The 27,548-nt window shown below is 45.9% G+C and overlaps 1 protein-coding gene across 2 annotated transcripts in view; it reads left to right on the top strand.

Annotated features, from left to right (window-relative positions):
* Positions 1–27,548, top strand: part of EVC2 (Ellis van Creveld syndrome 2) — a 165,934-nt gene that overhangs the window by 19,773 nt on the left and 118,613 nt on the right. For both annotated transcript variants that reach the window (XM_012002129.1, XM_012002131.1), the window contains exons 5-9: positions 523–709; positions 4,360–4,469; positions 8,354–8,407; positions 24,820–24,954; positions 26,955–27,094. In XM_012002129.1, the coding sequence (XP_011857519.1) occupies positions 523–709; positions 4,360–4,469; positions 8,354–8,407; positions 24,820–24,954; positions 26,955–27,094 (626 nt within the window). The remainder of the gene's footprint in view (positions 1–522; positions 710–4,359; positions 4,470–8,353; positions 8,408–24,819; positions 24,955–26,954; positions 27,095–27,548) is intronic.

Raw genomic sequence — 27,548 nt, 5'->3', positions numbered from 1 at the left:
CGGCTAGTTGTTTTTTTGTATTTTTTAGTAGAGACGGGGTTTCACCGTGTTAGCCAGGATGGTCTCGATCTCCCGACCTCGTGATCCGCCCGTCTCGGCCTCCCAAAGTGCTGGGATTACAGGCTTGAGCCACCGCGCCCGGCCGAGGCTGAATCTTTAAAATAACTAAGTACCAAAGAGCCACTGTTTGCTTTCCTCGGTAATGCTGGTTGTCACAGTCTCCCCAGCCTGACTAGCTCTGCACTTGGACTTTTTTTTCTTCTAAGATTCTCTGCAGGGGTGATTTCGCCGTCTCGGTTTCTTTGAAACTGTCTCCAAGCAACAGCTTGGCAAGTGTGGGTCAAAACCCTGCTGGGGGTCTTTGAAATCATACGGAGCCTGATACATTCCCAGAACCTCTGTGAGGCTGTGCCACCCTCCTTCTTCCTGGATGCCTAATGTGCACAGGCTGGGCTTGTGCCCCATTTGAGGAAGCTGGATTTGTCAGCAAATCTGCCCTCATGCCTTCTCCTCCTGCCCTAGGTGTCTGGGCCAAGCGAAGCACAGACAGCCCACATATGGCTGCTTGTTAACAACACCAAGACACCCTCGTCAGCCAACCTCTCGGAGCTTCTCTTGCTGGACAGCATCGCTGGTCTCACCGTTCTGGAGTCCATCGGAAACAGGACCTCGGAAGGATTCCAGGCTTTTAGCAAGAAGTTTCTGCAAGGTAACAGCAGAGCAGTCTGAAGCCAGGGATGACAAATGAGAATATGTACAGATACTTCCAGGTGAATGTGCTCTGGGTCAGGCATATTCTTAAAGACTTACATGTGTTCACTCACTTAATCCTCACAATGGATCTTACTATCAGGGTGTCATAAAAAGAGACCACATTCAATATCTGTAACCAAAAAGCTGAATTTCTCATTTATCTTAACAAGATGTTAGATTTGGGGAAAGAGTTGTGGAAATTTTTAAAAAATATATAGTCAATTTTTATTATGAAAAATTTCAAACATACACAAAAATAGAGTTTACAGTGGATCCCAGTATATGTGTCACTCACATCACCGAAATTAATCATCACTCAGGAAGATGAAAAGTTTGTTTTGGGTTGTGCTGGATAGAGTGGGAGTGGGTTGACATCCATCTCAGTAGCATGTTCCTGAGCTGTCCAGGTATGTCCAGGTGTGTCCAGGTGTGTTCGAACATGTTCACTGGAGTAACTCCACTGCTGCTTGGTTGATTTGTAGACTCTGCCACCCTCACTGGTTGACTTTCAGAGGTTCAATTCCTGAGGTGGGCTGTTATTGGTCAATTAAGCAGGTTTAAAACCAATTCTGGGATTCAGTTGGTACCATAGCTTCAGAACTCAGTTTCCCTAGGCGGGCAAAGACATCCTTTATTCTTCATAGGACCTCATTTACAGATGAATAGACTGGGACTAAAGTGGCTGAGAAGCTTGCCCGAGGTCATAGGGCTGGCTGCTGTCAAGACTGACAGTCAAGCTCAGGCTCCCTGTGCACCCTGGTAACCATTAAACTGTCGTGCTTTTCACATGTCTGGAACTCTTCCCAACTCCATGCCTCCGTACTCACAGCACACATTGCTAGGATTACGTGCTGCTCCTTCCCTCTGAGCCTAGATAAGGCCTCAGAATCCTGCGTAACACATTATTGTTGACAGAAGCTACTAGTGGAGCTTGCCCACACGTAGTGACCTTTTTGCTGGCTCTGATTTAAATGATGTCATAAAAGTTGTTATGAGACGTCCCAGCTAAGTAACCTTCAGTGCTTTCCTGCCTTCAATGATATAAAAATGAATCCGCTATTCTTCAATTCGTGTTCAAAGCATGGAGCATGGGGCCACGAGCAGAGCACAGACGCAGCCTCAGATGGACCTGGGTGACTCCCAGCCTTGTGACTGAGAAGCTGCATGGCTTCTGGAAAGCTATTGAAGTGCTCTGGTCATGCGAATGTCAGTCCATTGTGGAGTCGTAGAGATTGAATCAAGGAGACAATGTCACCCAGGCACTCTGTCTGGTAAAGGGAAGGTGTCCAACACCCTCTCCAGCCTGTGGTCCTGCACATCTTTCTTCTAATTTCCCCGCCGACCTTTCATGGTCCGTGCTCCTGCCAGACCCAGCTTCCTACTCTTCTCCTATCTCCTAGCATCTACTCTTGCTGTTGTGTGGGTCAGGAAAGCACCTCTCCCCAATTCTGAATATACAAATCATCTCTATTCTTTGGGACCTGGCCCTGGTGTCACCTTCTCTAGAAAGCCCCACCCAATCCACTGCCCCAAAGTCACCCCTCTGCCTCCAAACTTCCACAGAGATTACCTGCCCCTTCCTGCTTCCTGCTTGGAGCCTAGTGCCATTCTAGGCACTTTCCACACGTGAATTCATGGACTTCTCCTCTGGCACGTGCACACTGCGTGTCTCTGAACCTTGGCTCTCCATCTGTCCTCTGGGCATGCTAATAACACCTACCCAGGAAGGCGCTGTGAAGGTAAGGGAGCTAAAGCAGGGTGACGCAGCCTGGCTATGGAAAGTGCTCCTGGGCTCCTGGTGTTAGGAGGTATTTTGTTCGTGTTTTTTTTCTTCTTTTCTTTTCTTTTTTTTTTTTTTTTGAGATGGAGTTTCATGATTGTCGCCCAGCCTGGAGTGCAGTGGCACAATCTCGGCTCACTGCAACCTCCGCCTGCTAGGTTTAAGCGATTCTCCTGCCTCAGCCTCCCGAGCAGCTGGAACTACAGGCATGTGCCACCACTCCCAGCTAATTTTTGTATTTTTCATAGAGACAGGGTTTCACTATGTTGCCCAGGCTGGTCACGAACTCCTGACCTCAGGTGATCCACCTGCCTTGGCCTCCCAAAGTGCTAGCATTACAGGCATGAGCCGCCACGCCTGGCCACTGTTGGTGTTATTTTTATTCTTACTGCTCCATTCTTGTTATTTATGCCCATGCTTGGCTCTGCCTACTGGGCTGTATATTCCCTGAGGGCAGTGTCCACAGCATATTTATCTGTGAACTCACCGCTATGCCAAGGAGTATAACATTGACTTTCACCTTGGGACTCAGGTGACTTTTTTTTTTTCCCCCCAAAGCATAAGTAGATAACTAAAATCAAATGACCAGTCAGGTCCCAGTTCATTGACATTCTGACCTCATCATCATTATTATTTGATGCTTTTCTTTTATGAGAGCCAGTGTTGTTTGGGGAAAAGATGATGGGACCCAGAGGGTCAGGTGGCTCCCTGTCCATCACCCGGGTGATCCTAAGCCAGTCACTGTCTCTTAGTCTCAGTTTCTTCTTCTGTATGTTGCAGAAAATCACGTGTTCTCCATCCATCTCGGGGCAGTGCGTGGAGATCAGCTGGGTTAATGCAGGTGCAGCGCATGGAGAGTGGTCAGATCACTGTATGGGGAAGGTCTGACTATGACTACCTTCCCCGTCATTGTCATTGTCACTGCCATTGTCTTTATCACTTTACGTTCATTATCTTAGCTCTAGGATATATGAAAACAAAATGAGATGGGCATGGTCCACTCCTAAGGTCCCAGCTATGCAGGAGGCTGAGGCAGGAGGATTGCTTGAGCCTGGGAGTTCGAGACTAGTCTGGGGAACATAGAGAGAGCCTGTCTCAGAAATAAATAAATAAAAATTTTAAAATAAAAATGAAAATGTTGAAGATTTTTAAAACAAAAATGCCAGTGATTCCTTAGGCTAAGTGAGCATTCCTCCTCTTTTCTTTACTATATATATACACACATATATATGTGTGTGTGTATGTGTGTATATATGTGTGTGCATATATATATATATTTGAGGTCTGCATACATTGAGAAATGAGGCATATTGTGGCATTTTAGGGCTATAAGTAACCTCTGTTAGGGAGAAAGTCAAGATTGGAGGACAAGCTTAGGTGAGAACAGTGACTGGCAGAGTTAGACGGGCTCTGTCACCCACCTGGCCACATTGGGCAAAGGCCTCCAGTCCTGGTACAGCCTCGTCCGAGCAGGATGGGCTGAGTGCGGCCACCCAAACTTACCTATGGGATGAGGCGCGCTGCACAGTGAGAAAGGGCTAGGAGAGCCAGCCCTATTGCAGGTAGTGCACCCCCGCTCGTGAATGGAAATGTCAGGAGTGGGAGTCCAGGAGTCCGCCCAGCTCACTGTCCCCAGTTTACCACTCAGAGAATTCGCACCTAGCTGTGTGTAATACAAAAGGCTTCCTTGCTGCAGGCATCACTGCCATGGTGGCCTCCCTTGGAACCGGGGAAGCCAAGGGCCAGGATGTGTCTGGGGTGTGGTGGGGCACAGGCGGGGGCATGGCCGAGCCCTCACTGAATCACACGTGCTTTTCTCTGCACAGTGGGAGATGCCTTTGCTGTCAGCTATGCAGCCACGCTCCAGGCTGGAGACCTCGGGAACGGGGAGAGCCTCAAGCTTCCTGCCCAACTCACCTTTCAGAGCTCGTCACAGGTATTACCTTTGTTACTTTAATCTCTGTCTTGCCACTGCCAGGAGAGATTGTTTTAGAAACAGGGACACTTCAGACAGAAGACCTGTTAGTTCCTTCCTTCAGTGATGCCACCTAGCAGATAAGGGCACAGGTCCTGGAGTCTCACACACCTTGCCATGAACCGGGCTCCGTTAGTAATGCCCGTGTGACTTTGCCTAAGTTACTTAACCCCTCTGGGCCTCACACAAGGTTTTCATAAGGATAGGTAATCAATACATGTGAATTCTTTTCCCTGTGTCCTGCACACTGTAAGCACCTACCCAGTAGTTACCATTACTGTTCATTTTCCAGGGCTTCCGTAACAAAGTACCACAGACTAGACTTAAAAACAACAGAAATGTATTGTCCGGGAGGCTGGAAGCCGGAGATCAGGGTGTCTGCAGGGCTGATTCCTTCTGAGACCTGTTCTTGGCTTGTGGAGGCTGCCTTCTCCCTGTGTCTTCCTAAGACTTTCTGTGGCTGCACGTCTGTCCTAACCTCTTCTGTAAGGACACCAGTCATGCAAGACCGTGACCCAGCCTAGCAACCTCACTTTACCTGATTACTTCTATAAAGACCCTGTCTCCAAATGCAGTCACATCCTGGGGCACTGGGACTTCGGACTTTAACATACAAATTTTAGGAAACAGTCTGGCCCATAACACCATTACTGTGAGTCTCCCCATCTCTCACTGTCCCTGTGGTGGGTTCACTTATGCAATGAACTGGCTGGCTGCCTGTCCTGGCAGGTGCTGCACGCCCCAGGTACAGGCTGGAGGAGATGTGGTCCCTGACTTCAAGGAGATCATGATGCTCTGCTTCCTTTTGCCATTTTATTGTGGCTTCAGCCCCTGGAGAAAGTCTTCCCTATTCATGGCCATGGAAGATGCGGCTCATAGCATGACTGTGACTGCCCCAGGTCCCATAACAGGATCAGATTGTACCCTGCAGCTGCCTCCTGAGGCCTCCTTCTACCCTGAGGCTGCAAGGCCACTGTGGCGTTTCTGCTGCAATGAGGGGAAAACAAAACAAAACAAAACAAAAAACCGTAGACAAATTTAGATAAAATGAAAGAGGCTAAATACAAGATACAAGAAAATGACATGAAACTATTGGGAAGGACAATTCTCTCAGGAAATAATTTGGTATAAAGTTAAAAAAATAGAGAACAAAGACAGATTTTTGAAACTAAGGATAAAATTCCAAAAGGTTTCCCAAAAGAAATCCCAGCAATTTCAGAAGACAGGAAACCAAGTCAATTAGAAAGGAAAGGTAAGATAATGATAAGGAAAAGATAAGGTAAGAATCAGAAAGCAAATCAGAAACTCGGAATAAAATAAAATGGAAGCTTCAGGAGCTGAAACCCCGGGCAGCTGTGTGTGTTTTTGGGCCAGGCTGGCTTGGGCAGGGGGAGGTTTATGGTTCGGCAGAGCCTGGCTCCCTGCACACTCCAGGAGGACCTTCCTTGTGGCTTCCCCTGCCCCAAGCTGAAATAGTCCTGCCTGTTACTTTGTTTGGTTCCTGTCTGTGATATTGATTCTACCCCTAGGAACCCCCTCCCTCCCTCACTAGAATGTCAGCTCCATGAAACCAGGGCCTCGTGTGCCCTGTTCACAGCTGCGTCTCCAGTGCCAAAAAGAGAACCCTGCACATAGTAGGTGCTCAGTAACAATGTGTTGAATCCCACTTGGTCCATGTTTTCTGGCTTCGTGCCAGGAACTAAAACATGTTTCTGAAGCCTTGAAGTTTATGTCGTAACTGCATGCATTTACTGGGGTGAGGATTTACGCTTTGTAAAGAGTTGAAGATGATCTTTGATAGCACACTTTAGGCTCCTATCTGCGTATCTGTGGGAACACAGCAGAATGTGCTGGAATGTGGGCTCTGAACTGAGCCTCAGGCTCCAGTTCAAGAGACCCTGAGACTCCAAGACACCATACATATTCCAAAGCAGAGGTGACTCAAGAACAGAAAGGGCAAAGTGAATGAATGCCTCAGAGGTGTCTTTTCTTTACAGCCATGTTCTAAAACTGTTCCATTTCCCTCCCATGAAAAGAAGACTTACAGTGTTTTGATTTTCTCCGAAGCCTCCATGAGGTCACCCTGCTGGCCCACAGTGGATTTGGGAAGTCCCACTGCTTCCTAGTGCTGCTGCCATAACATCTGTAGGGCATGGATCAGGGGATTTGTTACCTCGGGAGGGGCATAGCTCAGGTTACAGAAACATGCCTTAGTCATGTCTATAATGAGAATTACATGGGTTGCTGAGCTCACTGGGCTGCAAGCTCTAAATCCCAAGGTCTGGTTCTTTTTTTTTTTTTTTTTTTTTTTTTGAGACAGAGTTTTGCTCTTGTCACCCAGGCTGGAGTGCAATGGTGCAGTCTGGGCTCACTGCAACCTCCGCCTCCTGGGTTCAAGCAATTCTCCCCTCTCAGTCTCCTGCGTAGCTGGGATTACAGGCGCCCACCATCATACCTGGCTAACTTTTGTATTCTTAGTAGAGATGGGGTTTCACCATGTTGGCCAGGCTGGTCTCGAGCTCCTGACCTCAGGTGATAAACCTGCCTTGGCCTCCCAAAGTGCTGAGATTACAGGTGTGAACCACCAAACCCAGCCAGTCTGGTTCTGTATAATACTACTGTTACTACTGTTGCTATTGCTTTTTAAAATTTTTATTATTATTATTTTTGAGACAGTGTTTCACTCTTGTCACCCAGGCTGGAGTGCAATGACATGATCTCAGCTCACTGCAACCTCCGCCTCCTGGGTTCAAGCCATTCTCCTGCCTCAGCCTCCTGAGTAGCTGGAATTACAGGTGCCCAAAACCACACCTGGCTAAGTTTTGATTTTTAGTAGAGATGGGGTTTTACCACGTTGGCCAGGCTGGTCTTGAACTGACCTCAGGTGATCCACCTGCTTTGGCCTTCCAAAGTGCTGGGATTACAGGTGTGAGCCACTGCGCTTGGCCTGCTATTGCTACTACTACTGCTGCTACTGCTAATGTTACTACTACTACCTACAGCCACCAATAGCAATAATATTTTATAGCACTCCCTAGTGCCAGGCACTCTTCAGGGTTCTATATTACCTAAGTTAATCCTCATAGCAATTCTGTGAACTGAATATGATTACCATTTCACAGATGAGAAAACAGAGGCAAAGAGAGGCTAATACATTGCCCAAGTTTCAACTGCTGGTGAGCAGTGGAGTCCTGTATTAACTCAGCCTGGCCCTAATCGCCACCCTATGGACTGCCTGTCAGTTGCAAGCTATTCTGCCTCTACCCCCAGGAAGAAGTATGTTCTCACGGTGGGTCTTTTCGGTCACCATGCAGTTAGACAGGTGGATACCATGACACACTTTATTTTTCTGTTTCCTTTATCTTCTCAGCAGAGGAATATTAGAGGACATTACGGATAGACCCACAGGGAGTTGGGGCTTGGAGAATCAAGTGCATTTGAGTAAGAGAAGAACATGTGCAGTGCAGTCAGAGCCCAGGATTGCATCTACCTTTGTGAAGGAGCTAGATGCTGGGAGAGTGGAGGTGACTTACCTTGGTCACAGGCTTGGAGTCAACTCCCAACCCCAACCCCAAGCGTTTCTCCACAAGGGCATGCTGCCATGACTTTCTTTGGATGTTAGCAGAGCTGGTGTTTGGATTTCACAAAGCCTCCGGTAGACAGGGAGGGATCCTATCCCCACATGCCCTTCCCCCTGACACTGAGACCTTCACAAGCTCTGACCTGTGCAACAGTTAGGGCTGATTATAGCCCCAGGCTTGGCAGGTTGGAAATCACACCAAATGTTACCCCATGTGTCACACCCCAAACTGTTGCTGAAAGCGTTTTCTTTTTTCCTCTTCTAGAACAGAACACAGCTGAAAGCGCTTTTTTCCATAACAGCAGAAGAAAACATAACGGTAGGAAACATGACATGCCCTGAGCACCCCCTGCCTTCTATCTGTGTCTCTTCACACCTGTGCTGTGTGGGTCCTGCCTGTCCTTGGAGCCATGGGGAGGGGCAGCTGCTGGCCTTGGACCACCAGTTATGTGTTGAGGCTGGGACTCTGTGCTGTCTCTTGGGTCCCCCATGTGCCCTGAGGCTATCTGACTGGTTTCCCTGGACGACCCTCCACATGGGCAAGGCAGGTGAGTCGTGGGCTGGACAGGCTGAAGTTCCACTGCCTGTCTGTGCTACTGTCCAGCTGTGCTCCTACCTGTTCCCAGTGTTTGCCACTAGGTCAAGCTGCTGGTGACATTGTGTTTACCCAGATCTTCCCAAAGCCTGCAGTCTGTAGGTGGGTCTCTCTGCTTCTGCTGTTCACCATTAATACTTCTCCATTTCTGTTCTTCAGTTTAATCATTTGCATCTCACATGTTCACTCATTCATGTGTTAACCAAGTGTTAATTCACCAGGTAACAACACTTCACGTTTCTTAAACACCTACTGGGTGCCAGGCATTCCGAGCAATTTACATATGTGGAATTACGTCATCTTTACCACAGTCTTGTGAGACATTCTATTTTAAAATCTCTGCCATTTCAGATGGGGACACCGAGGCACATTAAAGTCTAGTAATTTGCTCAAGATCCCATGGCTAGAATGTCAGAGTCCCCAATACCCACCCCCAGTTTCGATGATTCTCTAGGGTGACTCACGGGACTTACATGTACAGTCACACACCACATAATGACATTCTGGTGAACAGGGGACTGCATATATGAAGGTGGTCCCATAGGATTACAATGCAGCTGAAAAATTCCTATCACCTAGTGATCATGTGATTGTGTAACATCCATTGTAACACAGTGCATTTACTCACCTGTATGGTGATTCTGGTGTGAAACCTACTGTGCTGCCAATCGTAAAAAGTCTAGCATATACAATTATGTCCAAAACATAATACTTGGCCGGGCGTGGTGGCTCACACCTGTAATCCCAGCACTTTGGGAGGCCAAGGTGGGTGGATCACGAGGTCAGGAGATTGAGACCATCCTGGCTCACACGGTGAAACCCCCTCTCTACTAAAAATACAAAAAAAACTAGCTGGGCGTGGTGGGGGGCGCCTGTAGTCCCAGCTACTCGGGAGGCTGAGGCAGGAGAATGGCATGAACCCGGGAGGCGGAGCTTGCAGTGAGTGGAGATCGTGCCACTACACTCCAGCCTGGGTGACAGAGCGAGACTCTGTCAAAAAAAAAAAAATAATAATAATACTTGATAATGATACTAAAAGACTATGCTACTGGTTTACATATTTACTATACATATTTTTTATTGTTATTTTAGAGTGTATTCCTTCCACTGATCAAATCCCAAATAAGCTTACCTAGAAATCAGCGTCAGGCAGGTCCGTCAGGAGGGATTCTAGAAGAAGGCCTTCTTATCCTAGGATGTGAGGGGTACACGCCTGTTACTGCCCCTGAAGACCTTCCAGGTGTCGGGGTGGAAGGCAGTGATATTGATGATCCTGACGCTGTACAGGACTAGGCTAATGTGCATGTGTCTTAGTTTTTAACAAAAAAGTTTAAGAAGTTTTTTAAAAAATAAAAACCTTAAAAATATAGAAAGCTTACAGAGTAAGGATATAAAGAAAGGATCTATTTTGGTACAGCTGTACAGTGTGTTTGTGTTTTAAGCTGTGTTATTACCAAAGAGTCAACATGTTAAAAAAAAAAATGACAAAGGTAATAAAGTCACAGGGAGGGGAACGTCACGCTCTGGAACCTGTCGGGGGGTGGGGGGCAAAGGCAATTACATGTGGAACTTAAAACCTAGAGGCCAGGTTGATAGGTGCAGCAAACCACCACGACACATGTATACCTGTGTAACACACCTGCATGTTCTGCGTATGTATCCCAGAACTTAAAGTAAAATAAAATATAAAAAGTTACAGTAAGCCAAGATTAACTTATTACTGAAGAAACTTGCACAGCATGTATTTTTAAAATAAGTTTAGTGGCCAGGCACGGTGGCTCATGCCTGTAATCTCAGTACTTTGGGAGGCCGAGGTGGGCTGATCACTTGAGGCCGGGAGTTCAGGATCAGCCTGGCCAACACGGCTAAACCAGTCTCTACTAAAAATACAAAAACAATTAGCTGAGCAAGATGGTGCGTGTCTGTGATTCCAGCTACTCGGGAGGCTGAGACACGAGAATTGCTTGAACCTGGGAGGTGGAGGTTGCAGTGAACCGAGATCATGCCACTGTACTCCAGCCTGGGCAACAGAGTGAGCCTGTGTCAACATAAATAAATAAATGTAGTGTAGCCTAAGGGTACAGTGTTTCTAAAGTCTACAGTCGTGTACAGTCATACCCTAGGCCTTCACGTTCACTCACCGCTCACTCACTGACTCGCCCAGAGCAACTTCCAGTCCTGCAAGCTTGAGTTACGGTAAATTTCCTATACAAGTGTATTTTTTTTTTCTTTTATATGTATTTTTCTTTTCTTTCTTTGTTTCTTTTTTCCTTAGACAGAGTCTTGCTTTGTCGCCCAGGCTGGAGTGCAGTGGTGCGTTCTCGGCTCACTGCAACCTCTGCTTCCCAGATTCAAGCGATTTTCCTGCCTCAGCCCCCTGAGTAGCTGGGATTACAGGCACCCACCACCACACCCAGCTAGTTTTTATATTTTTAGTAGAGATGGCATTTCACCACATTGGCCAGGCTGGTCTTGAACACCTGACCTCAAGTGATCCGGCCACCTCGGCCTCCCAAAGTGCTGGGATTACAGGCTTTGGTACTTTTTCTATACTTGGATCTATTTATATATACAAATACTTAGCATGTGTTACAGTTACCGACAGTTTTCAGTACAGTAACATGCTGTACAGGTTTGTAGCCTAGGAGGAATAGACTCTACCATAGAGCTTAGGTGTGTCGTCTGCTAGGTTTGCGTAAGTCACTCTGTGATGTTTGCACAATGAGGAAATCACCTAACAATGCATTTCTAGGAACATCTCTTCATTGTTAGGTGATGCATGCCTGTAGTTGTACCCACTGCTGTGACTTACTACTCTGAAAAGATACAAAGCAAAGTCAGCACAGGGAAAAGTTGCATGGGGAGAAGTTTGGAGAAAATCACCTGCAAGTTTTAAGAGTCTTCTCCCAGCAGAGTCACGGAGGGTACGCTTCATTCCCCCAGCATGAGTTGTGATAACACATGTGAAGTATTGTCTACCAGGGAAGCTCCTTAGAGACTCAGTGCCAGAATTTTTACTGGGGGCTGGCCACGTAGGCACTCTCTGCCTGGCGTGCACCAGGATTCCAGACTCCCAGAAGGAAAGCAGATGCTTGGCCTAAGCCACACTGTTTGCACAGACAGTTTGAAAACAGAGAGCCACTCTTACCAGAAAATAGTGGAAACCCTCCCAAAATCCATGTTCCAAGACATCCACTGAGGCCCAGCCCTACAGGAAGGGCTTTCAGAGGATGCCAGTCTCTGGCTGAAGATGTTAACTCTTTTCTGCAAAGCTAGTAAGTGGCAGGACCAGGATTTGAACCCAAGCAATTTGGCTCCGGATCCCTGCTGTCAGGCACTGGGCCATACCGCCTCCCAGAGAGCCAGAGTCCTGCACAGAAGAGATGAAGAGAAAGTACAAGGCTGGCCTTAGGTGAGTGTTCGGTTTAGGGGGGCTGTCAGGTGCACTGGTAACAAGTCTCTCTGGTGGTCTGTGAGCTCCTGGCGGGTGAGGCCATGTCGGATTCACCCATGTCCCCCACTGCGCGGTACATTGTAGATGGCACTCAGCAGGTAAATATCCCATGATTGAGCTTGTTGTCGTCAACGATGATGATTGCTGCTCAGGAGGAGGTGGCTGGTTGCTGCATGAGTGTAATAAAAAGCAGAGAACACTCATGTAAGGGTATTTACGAGCCCTTCCCCGCTGCCGCACACTCACTTGTGGATGGAATTGAGCCATGCCCGGGTCTTCCAGGCTTCCCGTCACCTGCATTTTGCCTTCAGGAGAAAGAGGAATAGTTGCCCCCTGGGATGCAAACCTGTGGATGCAAGTCCTGGCCTTGGAACCAGGGCTGAATTTCAGCCACATCAGCCCCCAGGACAGGTGCCCCCAGGCTGTAGACCACATTCAGGGAGCTCCCTGTTGAGTGGGGAGAGGAGGTGTACGCACAGGGTGGCCCTATGGTATTGTGTGGGCCCAGCAGACTCTTGGACCGTAAGGCCTGGCTTTGAATCCCTGTCCCTCCACTGATTGCATGTGACCTTGGGCACGTCACATACCTCTGAGGGCCTCAGTTTCCCCAACTGTGAAATGAGAATAATAACAATATTCACTTCACAGGGTGGTTGTTGAGGTAAATGGATCAAGGGATGTAAAGCACTCAACACAGTGCCCGGCACTGTGAGGGCTCCATAAACGTCAGCTGTTATCATCGTCAGTATTATTATTATTATTTACACATGAGAACACAGCTGTGCCAAGTGTTCTGTGATGCTGACAATGAATGTTTTGCATCAGGGCGTCGTGCTCCAATGCCCATCGGGGTCACACAGGTGCTATAAGTGCATGTCAGGCTCAGTGCAAGATTCTAAGAAGTAATGTAGCGTGCGGCAGCGTGGACACTCGGGTTGCCTGTCACCCACCATCCCCGCCTTCACACCGAGGCAGTAAATGAAAAAAAAAAAGACCAAAGAATGCACAGCACTTGCTGAATTTGTGAGTTTGTGACCTGAAATGTAGATTGCTTGTACCATGGACACTGACAGCAGAGAGAGAGAGAACTCCATGGGCTGGGTGAACTGGCAGGCTTCCTGGAGGAGGAAGAATTCAATTGGGTCTTGAAGGTAAGATTTAATTAAAGTTGGGGGAGGAGCAGCTGAAGATCTGACTTCTAGGTTAAGCCAGTGTTGACTGCTGGTCAGGCATGAACCAAGCACTACTGGGTGACACACACATAAGGGTGAGGCAAGGCCGTGGCAGTCATGGCGTGTGTTCCAGCAGGGCTGACGGGGGGACCTGCAGAGATTGTGGAATTGCACCAGACAGATGTGGTGGTGATGAATAGGATGAGCTCGCCAGGAGGGTGGCAGCGCCCCTGATGTGTGCATCAGGCAGTTTAAAAATACAGGGTAAAGACGGGAGGCTTCCATTGTGTAAATGGAGATTCTGCCGCATTTGGGAGCTACCCCATTATCTCCTTAATTTCCTGTTACTTTCCTGAGGGTGAAACTGACACATGTCAGCCAAGGAAATGAGGCCCCAGGAAATTGTTTCTCATTTTTTCTCAAGAAGTTGTCTTCCCCTTTCTGTCTCCTGGATGAGAGTACTGTCTTTGTGAGAGAAAATAAGAATCACACATTGTGTGCAGGTCTCAGATGGCACTAGATAGCCCCTTCTGTGTTCATCACATGTGCCCATGAAAGGACCGGGTACTGTGCCGGGCACCAAGAGAACAGGTCACAGTGTTCTGCTGCCAGGATCTCAGGTCTAATCAGAGAGAGACATTTAAACCAATTGTTGTGGTACCCCAATTCATTCAGAGTGCAATTCCAATACTAATTTTGTTGTTGTTGTTGTTCTTGAGACGGAGTTTCGCTCTTGTTGCCTGAGCTGAAGTGCAGTGGCACGATCTTGGCTCACTGCAACCTCTGCCCCCTGGGTTCAAGCAATTCTCCTGCCTCAGCCTCCTGAGTAGCTGGGATTACAGGCATCCACAATCCAGGCCCAGCTAATTTTGTATTTTTAGTAGATATGGAGTTTCACTATGTTGGTCAGGCTTGTCTTGAACTCCAGACCTCAGCTGATCCACCCACCTCAGCCTCCCAAAGTGCTGGGATTACAGGCGTGAGCCACCACGCCCAGCCTCCAATACTCATTTTAATGGGACTTTGGAGGGGATGTGAAAAAAATAGTTTCACCTGAAAATATAAATTATGAACCCAGATGGGAAGGTTTTGAAAATGAAGAGTAATGTGGGAGGGTTTACCCTAGCAGATATTAAAAATATTACAAAGCACCGGGCGCGGTGGCTCAAGCCTGTAATCCCAGCACTTTGGGAGGTGGAGACAGGTGGATCACAAGGTCAGGAGGCTGAGACCATCCTGGCTAACCCGGTGAAACCCCATCTCTACTAAAAAATACAAAAAAACTAGCCGGGCGAGGTGGCGGGCGCCTGTAGTCCCAGCTACTCCGGAGGCTGAGGCAGGAGAATGGCGTAAACCCGGGAGACGGAGCTTGCAGTGAGCTGAGATCCGGCCAGTGCACTCCAGCCTGGGTGACAGAGCAAGACTCCATCTCAAAAAAAAAAAAAATATTACAAAGCTACAGTAATGCAGCATTTGACTGCTACAAGAAACATCAGACCAGTGGAACAAAAGATAAAATCTACACACACATCTGCACATATGTTTTAAACCAATGGGAGAAGGAGGATGTATCATCCATGAATTTGGTAACAACTGACTGGGTCTTTTGAAAGAAAGACAAAAATGAATTTCCTAATTAGATTAAAATCTAAGTAAATATAACAATTTGTAAAAAGTAAATATGGGCTAATAGGATATGATCTGGAGAAAACTGTGGATTTAGGTACACGTAGTTGCAAACTTTACATTTAAAAACAGCACTCAGAAAGATAAATGAGAAACTTGGGGAAATATTTGTAATATACATAAGAGACAAAAGATGAATGTTTTTAATATATAAAGAGAATCTTAATATTTATAAGAGATGGAAGGCCACTATAGACAGCTATCTACGGTATGATAATTTCCCAAAGATGAGGCTTACGAGGTGCCCTTGAAGCACAGTGGTGGCCCGTGTCACTCTGTAGGCAAAATCACGTGGCTGTGAGTTGGATTTGTAGGCTTGGGGGTTTGCACACAATTGCACGTTATCATTTTTGCCTTCTCCGTGGACATTCCAAGCCCACTAACCATTGCCCTAACCTGCATTTTTTGTTTTGGTGACTGCCCCAGCGTCCTATCCTTTCTGCCTCCAGTTTTACTCCCTACCCAGCCCATTGTCCATGCTGGAGTGGTCTTCCCTAAAACATGAACCTGCCTGCTTTCTATTCTTGAGGGGCCCCCATTCAGGATCCGTCAGGAAAGCTGATCCCTGCTCACCATCTCCCAGGGCCACCGGGTGCCTTTGTTTTCCATTATGCTCTGGTTTTGCACATGCTGTTCTTATCTTACCTGTTCTTTGGGCAACTTATAAACCTCCTGCTGGACCCTGACCAGCATCTGCACTCTGTGATGCCCTAGCCCTCCCCTGGCCAGCTAGTTGTACCCTTGGCTGCGGTCCTATGCATTGGATCATTTATTAAAGCCTGGCACTGTGTGAAGTTGAGATTAGTCCTCTGGATGGCACTTAATCCATTTTTGTTGACATCAGAATAGAATTGTTGAACTGGAAGAGACCTTAAAGATTATCTAGTCCCACTTTCTCATTTTAGAGTAAAAACCTCCGGTCCAGAGAGGCTCTGGGAACTGGCCAGGTTCAGAACTCAACACCATTGCAGTCAGAATCATGCTGTGTGATGCGTTCTCTACTCCAGATGCTATTCGCTAGATTGGTAAATTAGCAAAGCTGCGTTGGTAAGTGATTGTCTCTGCCTGTGATTACCTTTGACATCTCACTCTTGCCAGAATTATCAGCTGGGAGGCCTAGGGTCTCTTTGCCCTCAGGACTGCCCCTCAAGGACTGTGTGACAAGGACCAGCAAGCCACTCACCCCTCTGCTTCTTGGGTCTCAAGCTCAAAGTAAAAGATTTCAAGTAAATGATTCACAGACTCTGTTCCAGAGAAAACATTCGTCATCTCCCATCTTCATCAAGCATTTTCTGTGTTTTGAAGGGTTGGGTGGGTGGGATTTAATATAAGGCCACTGTGGGCATTTTGAAGAAATGTCCTCTCCTTACCACCACCCTCCACATACAGAAAAGTTGGAAGAATAAAATAGCTTCATGCCATAATCCCACCAGCAGGGAGAACCATTGTTAACATGTTCGCATCTCGCCATCCACAAGGCTGTGAATATATTTAGTACATAATTGAAGTCAAACTCCGTAAACAATTCTTCATCAGGCTTTTGTAACTTGGTGTTGGATTCTGAGCATTTAAAGCATTCATTTTGAAAGGCCTGTTTATCCAGCATCACTCTTCATAAATGCAGTGACAGAATTCATCAAAGGCATCTGCTCCTGCTAATATGTGATTAAAGGGGTGGTAATCGTGGATGATTCTTTTCCAGAGACAAGAAGGAAAGTAAGGAAGACTCTAGGGGATGGGAAGCCGGGATAACCATCTTTTTCTTTATTCTTAGACAATGAGGTTTAAGGTAAAGATGCTCTTTGGAATCTCAACTTACAGTGATTCTCAGTGGAGTTTGACTGCAGCATGTTTAAGGGAATCTCAGAAGTATGATTAACATGGGGCTGATTCTGGTGCTCTCAGCCACTTCCGGTTCTGGACTTGTCACTGCAGCGGTGGGTGCTACCAGCATCCCGTCCCCTGAGCTGGATTCAGGGACGTTGTTGGCTCCTCCTGTGTCTGGCCTCTTACATATCCATTCCATCACAACACTCCGTTGTCTCTGTCTCCTAGTCTGTGCCCTTCCCACCAGCCAATAACAGTAGTAGTAATAGCCGCTCAGATTTACTGACTTCTGTGTACCATAACCCTAAACATTAGGCACTGTTTGTGTGTGCGTGGTAAAGTACACACAGCATAACATTTACTGTTATTGACAGTTACTACATTCACAGTGTTGTGCAGCCATCACCACTGTCTGCTTCCAGAACATTTTCACCTCTGAAAGGAAACTTGGTGCCCATTGGTGACTTCCCATTTCCTTCTCCCCCAGCCCCTGGCAACCACTCCTCTGCTTCTGTCACTGGATTTGCCGACCCTGTACATTTCAGATAAGCAGAATCACATAGTATGTGTCCTTTTGTGTCTGACGTCTTTCACTTAGCATCACGTTTTCAGTGTTCCTCCATGTTGTCGCATGCACCAGAACTTCATTCCTTTTTATGGCCGAATAATATTCCATTTTATGGATATACACATGTTCTTTATTCATCAGGACGTTTGGCTTATTGTGAACAGTGCTGCTGTGAGCATTCGAGAACAGATTTTTGTTTGAATACCTGTTTTAAATTATTTGGGGTATGTGCTTGGGGGTGAAATTGCTGGGTTGTATGGTAATTCTGTTTTTGACCTGTTGCCTCTCAGAGCTGGCGAGACCCAGCCTCCCACAGTGTGGAAGAGGGTGGATTTAAGGGTTGAACCCTCATCAAAGGCCAAAGTCCATGGTCTTTGCTGGCGTGTCCTGTTGCCTCCTGCAGCCTCTTTTCATGCCCCCCATTTCTCTCTTGACATCCAGGTTTACCTTCCTCCAGGCTGAAGTCATAAGGCGGCCAGAGTTATCTTTCTAAAATACTGATCTAACCATGTTTCTTCATGGCTTAAAGCCTCTCAGTTCCCCTGATTCCCTTAGGATGACACAGCAAATCCCTAACGTGCTCTCAAAGGCCCCGTTGGGCTGGGGCTGCTTCTCTTGCCAGCTTCAGGCCCTGCTCAGGCCAGTCCTTCTCGAAGCTCGCCCTCCCCCTGGCCCAGCTCATTCTCCTCTGCCCACTGGATCACCTCTTGGAAAGCCTTCTCCTCTCCTTTGAGCTAAGAGAGGAGCTCCCCCCTCTCCCCGAGTCCTCCAGGCTCCCCAGCCTCAGCCCAGGCACACTGTGGCATCAGCATCTGCCTGCCTGTTCGTTCCTCTGTGGGACGTGAGCTCCTTGAGCAGGGCCTGGGTCTGGTTCCTCCTTGTTCTTCCAGCACCCAGTACAGGGCTTCATTGACTCCAGTGAGTCAGGCAGGTGTAGTGTCATATCCAGACACGGAGTCAGTCCTGGCAGCCCACTTGATGTGTCCACTTCAATAGAGAGTTTCAGGGAAACAAAATTATAGCAAACCTTGATTTCTGCACATGTGAAATGGATGTAAGAATTATGCACTTAAAATGTTGCTTGAGGCCAGGCATGGTGGCTGATGCCTGTAATCCCAGCACTATGGGAGGCTGAGGCCAGCGAATTATCAGGTCAGGAGTTCAAGACAAATCTTGCCAACATGGTGAAACCCCATCTCTACAAAAAGTACAGAAATTAGCTGGGCATAGTGGCAGGTGCCTGTAGTCCCAGCTACTTGGGAGACTGAGGCAGGAGAATCGCTTGAACCCAGGAGGTGGAGGTTGCAGTGAGCCGAGATTGTGCCATTACACTAGCCTGGGCAACAAGAGCAAGACTGCATCTAAGAAAAAAAGAAAGAAAGAGAGAGAGAGAGAGAGGGGGAGAGGCAGGGAGGGAGAGAGGGAAAGGAAGAAAGAAAGGAAGGAAAGAGGAATAAAGCCTGGTCTGGACAAAATTCAAAATTAAAGTTTGAAAGGATTAGGAAGGCTTTTGGCCAGAGACTCAGGAGTTCCAAAACCTGCCTTGCTGCTACTCCTTCACCCCCAAAAGGTGAGCTGCATACCCAGAGTGGGAATGAAAGTGTTAACAGTGGCACAAACCCTTGATGGCTCGATGCAGGGCTCCTGATAAAGGGCCAGCCTAGGAGAGGCAGGTGGGGTGTGAAGGCCACTAACCTCAGCTGCTGGATGTGAGTCTCGGGTCTACTACTTACTCTCTCTGTGACCTTGGGCCATTTTAAAAGCTTATTTCTACAATGACATTATAATTTATAAAGTGGGGGTTAAAATAGTTCCCATCACAGAGTATTATTATGGAGATTAAATGGATTAATACATGTAAAGCACTTGGATCCATCCCTGGTGCTTAGTATCTGCATAATACATGTTCTCTGAAATGACAATGGTAACAGTGATGCTGCTGCTGATGGTGTCATGATGGCGTTGATGGTGGTGGGGGTGAAGATGATGGTGCTGGTGATATTGATGATGATGATAGTGATTGTGATGGTCATGGTGAAGATGATGGTGATGGGATTATTGATGATGTTGATAATGATGGTGGCTATGGTAATGGTGGTGGTGGTCATGGTGGTGATGGTAATAATGAATTTGATGCTGCTGCTGCTGATGATGGTGATGGTGATGGTGAAGATGATGGTGATGGAGATATTGATGATGTCAATAATGATGGTGGTGATGGTCATGGTGAAGGTGATTGGCATTTTGATAATGTTGACAATGATGGTGGTGATGGTCATGGTGAAGATGATGGTGATGATGATGTTGATAATGATGGTGGTGATGGAGATATTGATGTTGATAATGATGGTGGCTATGGTAATGGTGGTAGTGGTCCTGGTGGTGATGGTGATGATGAATTTGATGGTGATGCTGCTGATGATGGTGTTGATGGTGATGGTGAAGATGATGGTGATGGTGATATTGATGATGTTGATAATGATGGTGGTGATGGTCATGGTGACCAATGTGAAGATGATGGTGATGGGGATATTGATTATGTTGATAATGTGGTGGTGATGGTCATGATGGTGATGGTGATGATGAATTTGATGGTGATGCTGCTGCTGATGGTGTTGATGGTGATGGTGAAGATGATGGTGATGGTGATATTGATGATGTTGATAGTGATGGTGGTTTTGGCCAATGTGAAGATGATGGTGATGGGGATATTGATGATGTTAGATGAAAATGATGGAGATATTGATGATGTCGATAATGAAGGTGGCGATGGTGATGGTGGTGATGGTGATGATGAATTTGATGGTGATGCTGCTGCTGATGGTGATCATGATGGTGTTAATGAAGATGTTGATCATTATGGTGATAGTGAAGATAGTGATGATGGGGATATTGATGATGTTGATAATCATGGTGGTAATGTTAATGTTGGTGATGATTATAGTGATGGTAGTGATTATGTGGAGCCTTCTCCTCATAAAATTACATATTGAGATTTTACTCTTCTTTGGTCATTCTTCATTGAGGAAGATTGAAGAGTAGAGGCATTGTAGGCAGGGCAGGACCTAGCGTAATTTAACAACACAGATAAATTAAGAAAGTGAGGGTCATGAGTGGGTTTGCCCCATGGAGGTAGGCTCTGCCTAGGTTTGCTTGTCACTTGGTGTCAGAAAGCAGGAATTGTAAGAGAAGGGGGTGAAAGGTGATGGGATCTGCAGAACTGGCCCTGGTTTTTCCCTCTTCCTAGATCCAGGCTTCCATTCCCACAACTGTGTTGATACTTTAAGCATTGATCTAGACCCTGCTCCACTGAACTGCCCACAGTACCTCTACTCTTCAGTTTCTCTTGGTAATGCCCTTGTGGCAAAATGAAAGGAAAATCTCAAGATGTGGATTTAGAAGGTGGAAGTGGAAAGAGGAAGAGATTTGAGGTAGCCTGACTCAGCTGTCCATTTCCACTTCATGAAGTAGGAAGGAGGGAGGCAGGGAGACAGAAGGGGAGAAGGAACATACGAGAGAGTTCTTTTCCTGCCTTTTACAGTAGAGTGATGCTGCCCATATGTAATGTCAATCATACAACTAACTTCTACCATGGTATGGGAGATTAGGATTAAAAACATTTTAGAAAAACATGCAGCCCCCTGGACAGTAAGTAGTGTCCAGCTTTAGTGGGGCAAACGTAGACATTGGAGTCCAGCAGAGCTAATTCTGTTTTAGCTGTGAACTTCAATTAATTTTTTAATCTCTTTGTATCTCCATTTGTCTATCAGTAGAACAGGGATGATACGTGTTCCACGGGATTACAGAAGATTGAATGAAATAAAGTTTATGAAGCATTGTGTTAGTGTCCTCAGGCTGCCATAATAAATCTCCACAAGCTTGGTACCTTAAAACAACAATTTAATTTTCTCACAGTTCTGCAGGCTGGAATTCTGAAATTAAGGTGTTGGCAGGCAGGGCCATGCTCTTTCTAAAGACCCTGGAGAAACATCTTCCTTTGCCTCTTACCTTCTGGTGGCTCCAGAAATCCTTGACATTCCTTGAAATCCTTGGCTTATAGCTGCATCACTCACTGTCTGCCTCCATCTTCACATGGCCATCTTCTCTGTGTGTGTCTACAATCTCCCTCTCCTTGTGAAGACACAATCATTGGATTTAGGACTCACTGTGACCCAGTATGACCTCATCTTAACTTGACTATATCTACAAAGAAAATTTCTAAATAAGGTCATGTTCATAGGTATTGAGGTTAGGACTTCAACATGTCTTTTTGGAGGGCACAACTCAACTCACTACATTTACCTCGCCCAGAGGTTGGCGTATTGTAGGTGATCAAAAGTGTTAATCCCCTTTACCTCCCATTCCTTCTTCTCAAAGATGAAAAGACAAATTTTTGCCTTCTTTGAAGGTAAAGGGGATTAACAATCTTGAAAACAGATTGCTGATCTTTAACTACTGTGTTCTTTTACAGACAGATTTTTTTTAGTTTCCTTTCCATCAATATTTTGACATAACCTCCATGCAATGCTATTTATGTTTATTCAGCTTATCGATTTTTTTCTTGTCTAGTACATACACAGTCGGGGCTCAGGGAGCAGAGGGACATGTCCAGAACAAATGGAGTACTTGGATTTCATTTTGGTGCTAATCAAAATTCAAGATTTAGGATCAGGAGGATGTTAGAGCAAGAAAACATAATTGGTTCTCTGATAGTCTCTGATAACAGCCTCTGTGGACAGAGGCTGATTTATCAAAGGCAAGTTATAAGTGGCATCACACTTCGATTCAGGTTTCAATAAACATTTGAACTGAAGCTCCTATTTTTGACCTAACTTAACTTTGACAGTCTAGAAGGTCACGGTGGCCTCATTGGTCTGTCAGAAAAAATGTAACCTTGACTACAATCTGCTTTGTGGCCACAAGAATGAGGAATAGGCTAATTGTCTTCTAGCTCCTAAACAAAACATTCGGTGGCCTGTGGTCTGGAGTCATTTTAAATTAAACTAATTGTCACAGGTTGGCGTTTCTGGAGACAGATGCTGATGCAGAGTTTGGGGTATAATATGCTTTCCATTGTGCAGAGAAGAATTAGCATATCCAGCTGGAGGCTGCTATCCTTAGAAAAACTTGGTTACAAGATTGATCCTGGGCTGGTGACTGGAAACTTGAATTTCAGGATTCCCATCTTCTGAAAACTGATAAGAATGGCTCCCTGTGCCTGAACTGTTTTTTACATATAGTATAGTTTATGCTGATTACTTGCTGTTTTTCTTGGAGTATGAAATTTTGGTACATGCCAGGGTACCTATGTGATCAGCCTTGAATATAAACCTTGGACACTGAGTCCCTAATGAGCTTCCCTGGTAGAAAACATTTCACATGAGTTGTCACAACCCCTCGCTGGGGGGATTAAGCACGTATTTTGTGACTCCTCTGGAGTCTGGAAGCATGTGTCTTGTTTACCTTGGCCTTTACTACATTCTTCCCTTTTCTGACTTTGCTTTGTATCTTTTTGCTGTAATAAACCATACTTGTGAGTGGGATTGTATGCAGGTGGCCTTGGGGACCCTTGGTACAATCAGTGACCCCCTATAAAAGGAAACGGAAAGGAGCAGGATTGAAAATAGGAAGAATTGGAGTTGTGATTTGGGTTGACAAAGCCTCAGCAGTCTGGGTGATTTTCATCTATCAAAGTTGCCTTTACATTTTTTTATAATCATCATCATAATAGTAGTAAAAATAATTATTGTCTCTTATTACACAAGTAATACATACCCATTGTAGAAATATTAGAAAACAAGCATAAAGAAAGTGAAAAACGTGAAGAAATTACATTCAAATAAAATTCTGGAGGATTTTCTTTATAATTTACACATGTATGTGTATATATGCACATTATTTTTATTTTAGTGAAATGGAGATTATACTGTGTGTATTTTTTTGCAAAGTTACGTTAGTATATAAGCCTTTTTATATATTATTAGAAATGTATTCAAAAATCTTCTTTTAAATGGTAGGATATTCAGAACTATAGGGAAAAGGGGGAAATCTTAAAAAGCACCCAGAAAACAAAAACAGATCCTTCCAAAAGGTTATCAGGCACACTTCTGTCAGAAGACAGTGGAGTGGCACCATCAACATTTTGAGGGAAAGTTATTTTGAGCCTTGAATTATGTAGCCAGCCGTACTATCAATCAAACTGAGAACTAAGTGACAGTATTGCTAGATGTGAGAAAAGAATATCTTCTCTAAACAAACTTACTTGAGAATAAATAGATACTTAGGATACTTCATCAAAATAAAAAAGAATTATCCAAGAAAAAGGAAGAAATGGGATCCAAGAAATAGATTTTCTTCAATGAGTAATGCTGTGACAATATAGAAGGCAGTGAAGAAAAAGAAAATCTCTCTATGATACCAGAAAACCTAGAAAGTAGCCAGGTCTGATTAAATCAGAAAGTCAAAGAACTCTGGGAATGATGACTTTAAGAAAAAGTAAATTTGACTCCCTGTAACAGATAGTATTATTAAGAACATGGGTTTATGCTAGGAAGAAAAAAGATAGGCCGTGAAAAACTTCAGGAAAAACAAAAAGTCACACAAGGAAATGCTAATTCACACTGAAGCAAACTAAAAATGTAGCCTGATTTGAAATCATTGATCAAGTGTGAGAAAAGGGACTGAATTAGGAACATACTCCTTTGAGGGGCAGATATTTAGTGACACAGGATTGGATCCAATTACTTTACTCTGCAGTGAGCAACATTTGCCTAATCATAATAATATTGTCTTTTAAAATTTGTAGTTGCTGGAATTAACCTATAAACAATAATCAGAATTGAATTCTGGTTGCAGAACAAAATATATATGTTATAAACCTAATAAATGCTGGAAGGCAGAAGCAGGGAAGGAGGGGTGGGGTTAAGTGTGGGCCACTAATCTCACTAGTCAGAAGACAAGAGATTTTCTCTAAGTGTAATACCATAAAAATTGGGGCTTAATTATTTAAAGTTATAGAGCGTAGTGGGAAGGTGAGGGTGCCATGGGTTCTTCCTCTGGCCTTTGCAAAATTCTGCCCATGATTCTCAAAAAATGCCAGGAATCCTTCGGATTATCATGTATTTGATTTGGGAACTTAACATTCTTGAGTGTGATGTGCTAGGCTTGGGGCTGGATGGCACTATTGTGTGCAAATCACCATGCCTCAGGTCTTTCTTTGAAAGACTTGTCAAGCACTGAGGAAATTCAGGCTCAGAGAGGACCAATGAGGGCCTCTAGGCAGCCAGCTGGTAGCTGGCAGAGCGGGACTCAAATGCAAGTGAGTCCCCTGGCTCCCTGCTTGGTCTACTCTGACACTGGATCATCTGTGTGGCCTGGGAGACCTGCAGTCTGACCATGCATGAATCCTGCTCTCCTCTTGTCTCCGCAGGTTCTGCCGCACCACGGCCTCCATGCAGCGGGATTCTTCATTGCCTTCCTCCTCTCCCTTATGCTGACCTGGGCTGCCCTCTTCCTCATGGTTCACTATCAGTGTCTGAAGGGAAGCATGCTCACCAGACATCGGGTGAGTCTGCCCTGAGGGTGGTTTGGAAGATGGTGGATGTGAGGTTGAAGTGTGGGTGACAAGATGCGTGTGGGTGACGGGATGCGTGTGGGGTGACGGGATGAGTGTGGGTGACGGGATGCATGTGGGGTGACGGGATGCATGTGGGGTGACGGGATGAGTGTGGGTGACGGGATGTGTGTGGGGTGACGGGATGAGTGTCGGTGACAGGATGTGTGTGGGGTGACAGGATGCGTGTGGGGTGACGGGATGAGTGTGAGTGACGGGATGTGTGTGGGGTGACGGGATGAACTGTTCAGGGAAGGACTGGGGGTGTTGGCTGGTGGGTCTTGGGTTGGTGGGCACTGCAGTGCTCAAGGAGGGGACATGGCAAAGAACCAACTATGCAAGGGCCCCTGCTGTGACTCATTGTCACCCAGAGGTGCACCACCTTGGCAGGAACATATGTCATCTTTCTCCCTCACTTTAGCTTGAAAACACTGAGATCCATGAGGTTAAACAACTTGCTTAACATGGCCAGGCACAGGCTGGGACCCAGCTTCTGGGGACCCCCTCTCCCTGGAGGCTGAAAATTCCACCCCAGCCTAGGTGAGGTGCCTGTTATGCATTTTGTCCCTGCTTCTTGGAGGAGAGGATTGTCATTTCAAAATGAGGTCAGCCCGCAGTCTCCTTGGCGGGCAAAAGTGAGAAGAAAACCGGCCCATCTAATCAGACCTCGTACTGATTCTCCCAAAGCTGTTATCAATCAGAAGAACTAAACGCACCCGCTGCTTTGATGTCGGAGCAGGATTCATTTCCCAGAGGTTAGGGCAGATCATGAGAATTGCACAGAGGAAAGCAAGAGTATGAATTTGATTTAAGGCCTAAAGACCCTTGCAGTACTTATTTCCTGGCATCGCAGAATGAACTCTTTTCACATTTTTCTTTATTTTTTTGCCAGCATAGTAGTGGTCAGTGGTCTGCTGTAAAACAGAAGGCAGCCTTCAGAGTTGGATTGGGATCAAAAATCAGCCGGACTCTTTTGAGCTGTGTGGCCTTCAATAACATTATTGCACTTCTGTGAGCCTCAGTTTTCCTATTTGTAAAGTGGGGGCACCAACACTTCCTTGTTGTAACAGCTTCATGATAACACAAGGAAAGCACTGAAAATAGTATCTGCCACAGGGACAAGAATTAGTATAGGTTAGCTATAACTATCATGCATTTTTGCAGTGTTAATGATATTGGAGACGAAACACATCTCTCTCTTATCCAATCAGAGGGTTGGGCGTAGTTATCTTTAATGTCACTTCCAGCTCACAGTCCTATATTCTTTTTCTTTATTTTTTTTGAGACAGAGTCTCACTGTGTCGCCCAGGCTGGAGTGCAGTGGCACAATCTTGACTCACTGCACCCTCCACCTCCTGGGTTCAAGCGATTCTCCTGCCTCAGCCTCCTGAGTAGTTGGGATTACAGGTGCCTGCCACCACGCCTGGCTAATTTTTGTATTTTTAGTAGAGACGGGGTTTCACCATGTTGGCCAGGCTGGTGTCAAACTCCTAACCTCAAGTGATCCACACATCTCAGCCTCCCAAAGTGCTATGATTACAGGTGTAAGCCACCATGCCCCGCCCAATCCTGTATTCTGATTAGAAACCAACCAGATCTCTGATGTCGAGGTCCACCATACCCGTTGTGAGGTCTCCTCTACCTGATAATGATAAAGATGATGACAGTGAAATATTTTATAGGTCTTACAGGTTGAAAAGTTCTTTCTTTCCATTGTTCCACTTTACTCACACAATGTCCTCACGCAGGGCTATTGGAATTACGATCCCATTTCTTTGCAGAGAAAACGGAGGCTCAGGGACATTTGCAAAAGTTTGAGTTTACCGTGTTTACAGTGGTGGGGCTGATTGGGTACTCTGACTGCAGACCCCTGGCCTTCCCTCCTGGCTTTCTCAGCACATGGAATTTACAAGAAGGCCCAATCAATTAATATTTCTGCAATTCTCCTGCAGGTTTGGCAGTACGACAGCAAGCTGGAACCCTTGCCGTTCACCTCAGCTGATGGCGTGAATGAGGACCTTTCCCTTAACGACCAAATGATAGACATTCTGTCTTCCGAGGACCCTGGGAGCATGCTTCAAGCCTTGGAAGAGTAAGAATTCTAAATCCCATTATACTTCCACAGATGTGATAAATGTTTTAACGACAGTGACGTAAGACCAAACACTGAGTGTATTTCATTCATTCAGTTAATCATTTGTCACTCTGTAGTCATAATTCAACAACGGCTATGCACTGAATGTTTGGCGTCTAGGAAAAGAAGTGTAGAAGCCATACTTCCTGCTCTAAGGAAGTCTGATCTAGTGGGAAAGACTGAAACATAAACAGAAGTGACCACAAAATTGGGTGACCACCATGCTAATGGGAAGGTCAGGGCTGGCAGAGCACAGACGAGGAAGTAATTACTTCTGAGAAAGTCATAGAAATGCTTCCCAGAGGAGATGGCATTGAACTATTTTTTTTTTTTTTTTGAGACGGAGTCTCGCTCTGTTGCCCAGGCTGGAGTGCAGTGGCGCGATCTCGGCTCACTGCAAGCTCCGCCTCCT

Source organism: Mandrillus leucophaeus, unplaced genomic scaffold (assembly GCF_000951045.1).
Source record: "Mandrillus leucophaeus isolate KB7577 unplaced genomic scaffold, Mleu.le_1.0 Scaffold68, whole genome shotgun sequence".
In the NCBI taxonomy this organism is placed as follows: Eukaryota; Metazoa; Chordata; class Mammalia; order Primates; family Cercopithecidae; genus Mandrillus; species Mandrillus leucophaeus.
Note: the sequence above shows the minus strand (reverse complement) of the source record. Positions and strands in the feature narration are given on the sequence as shown.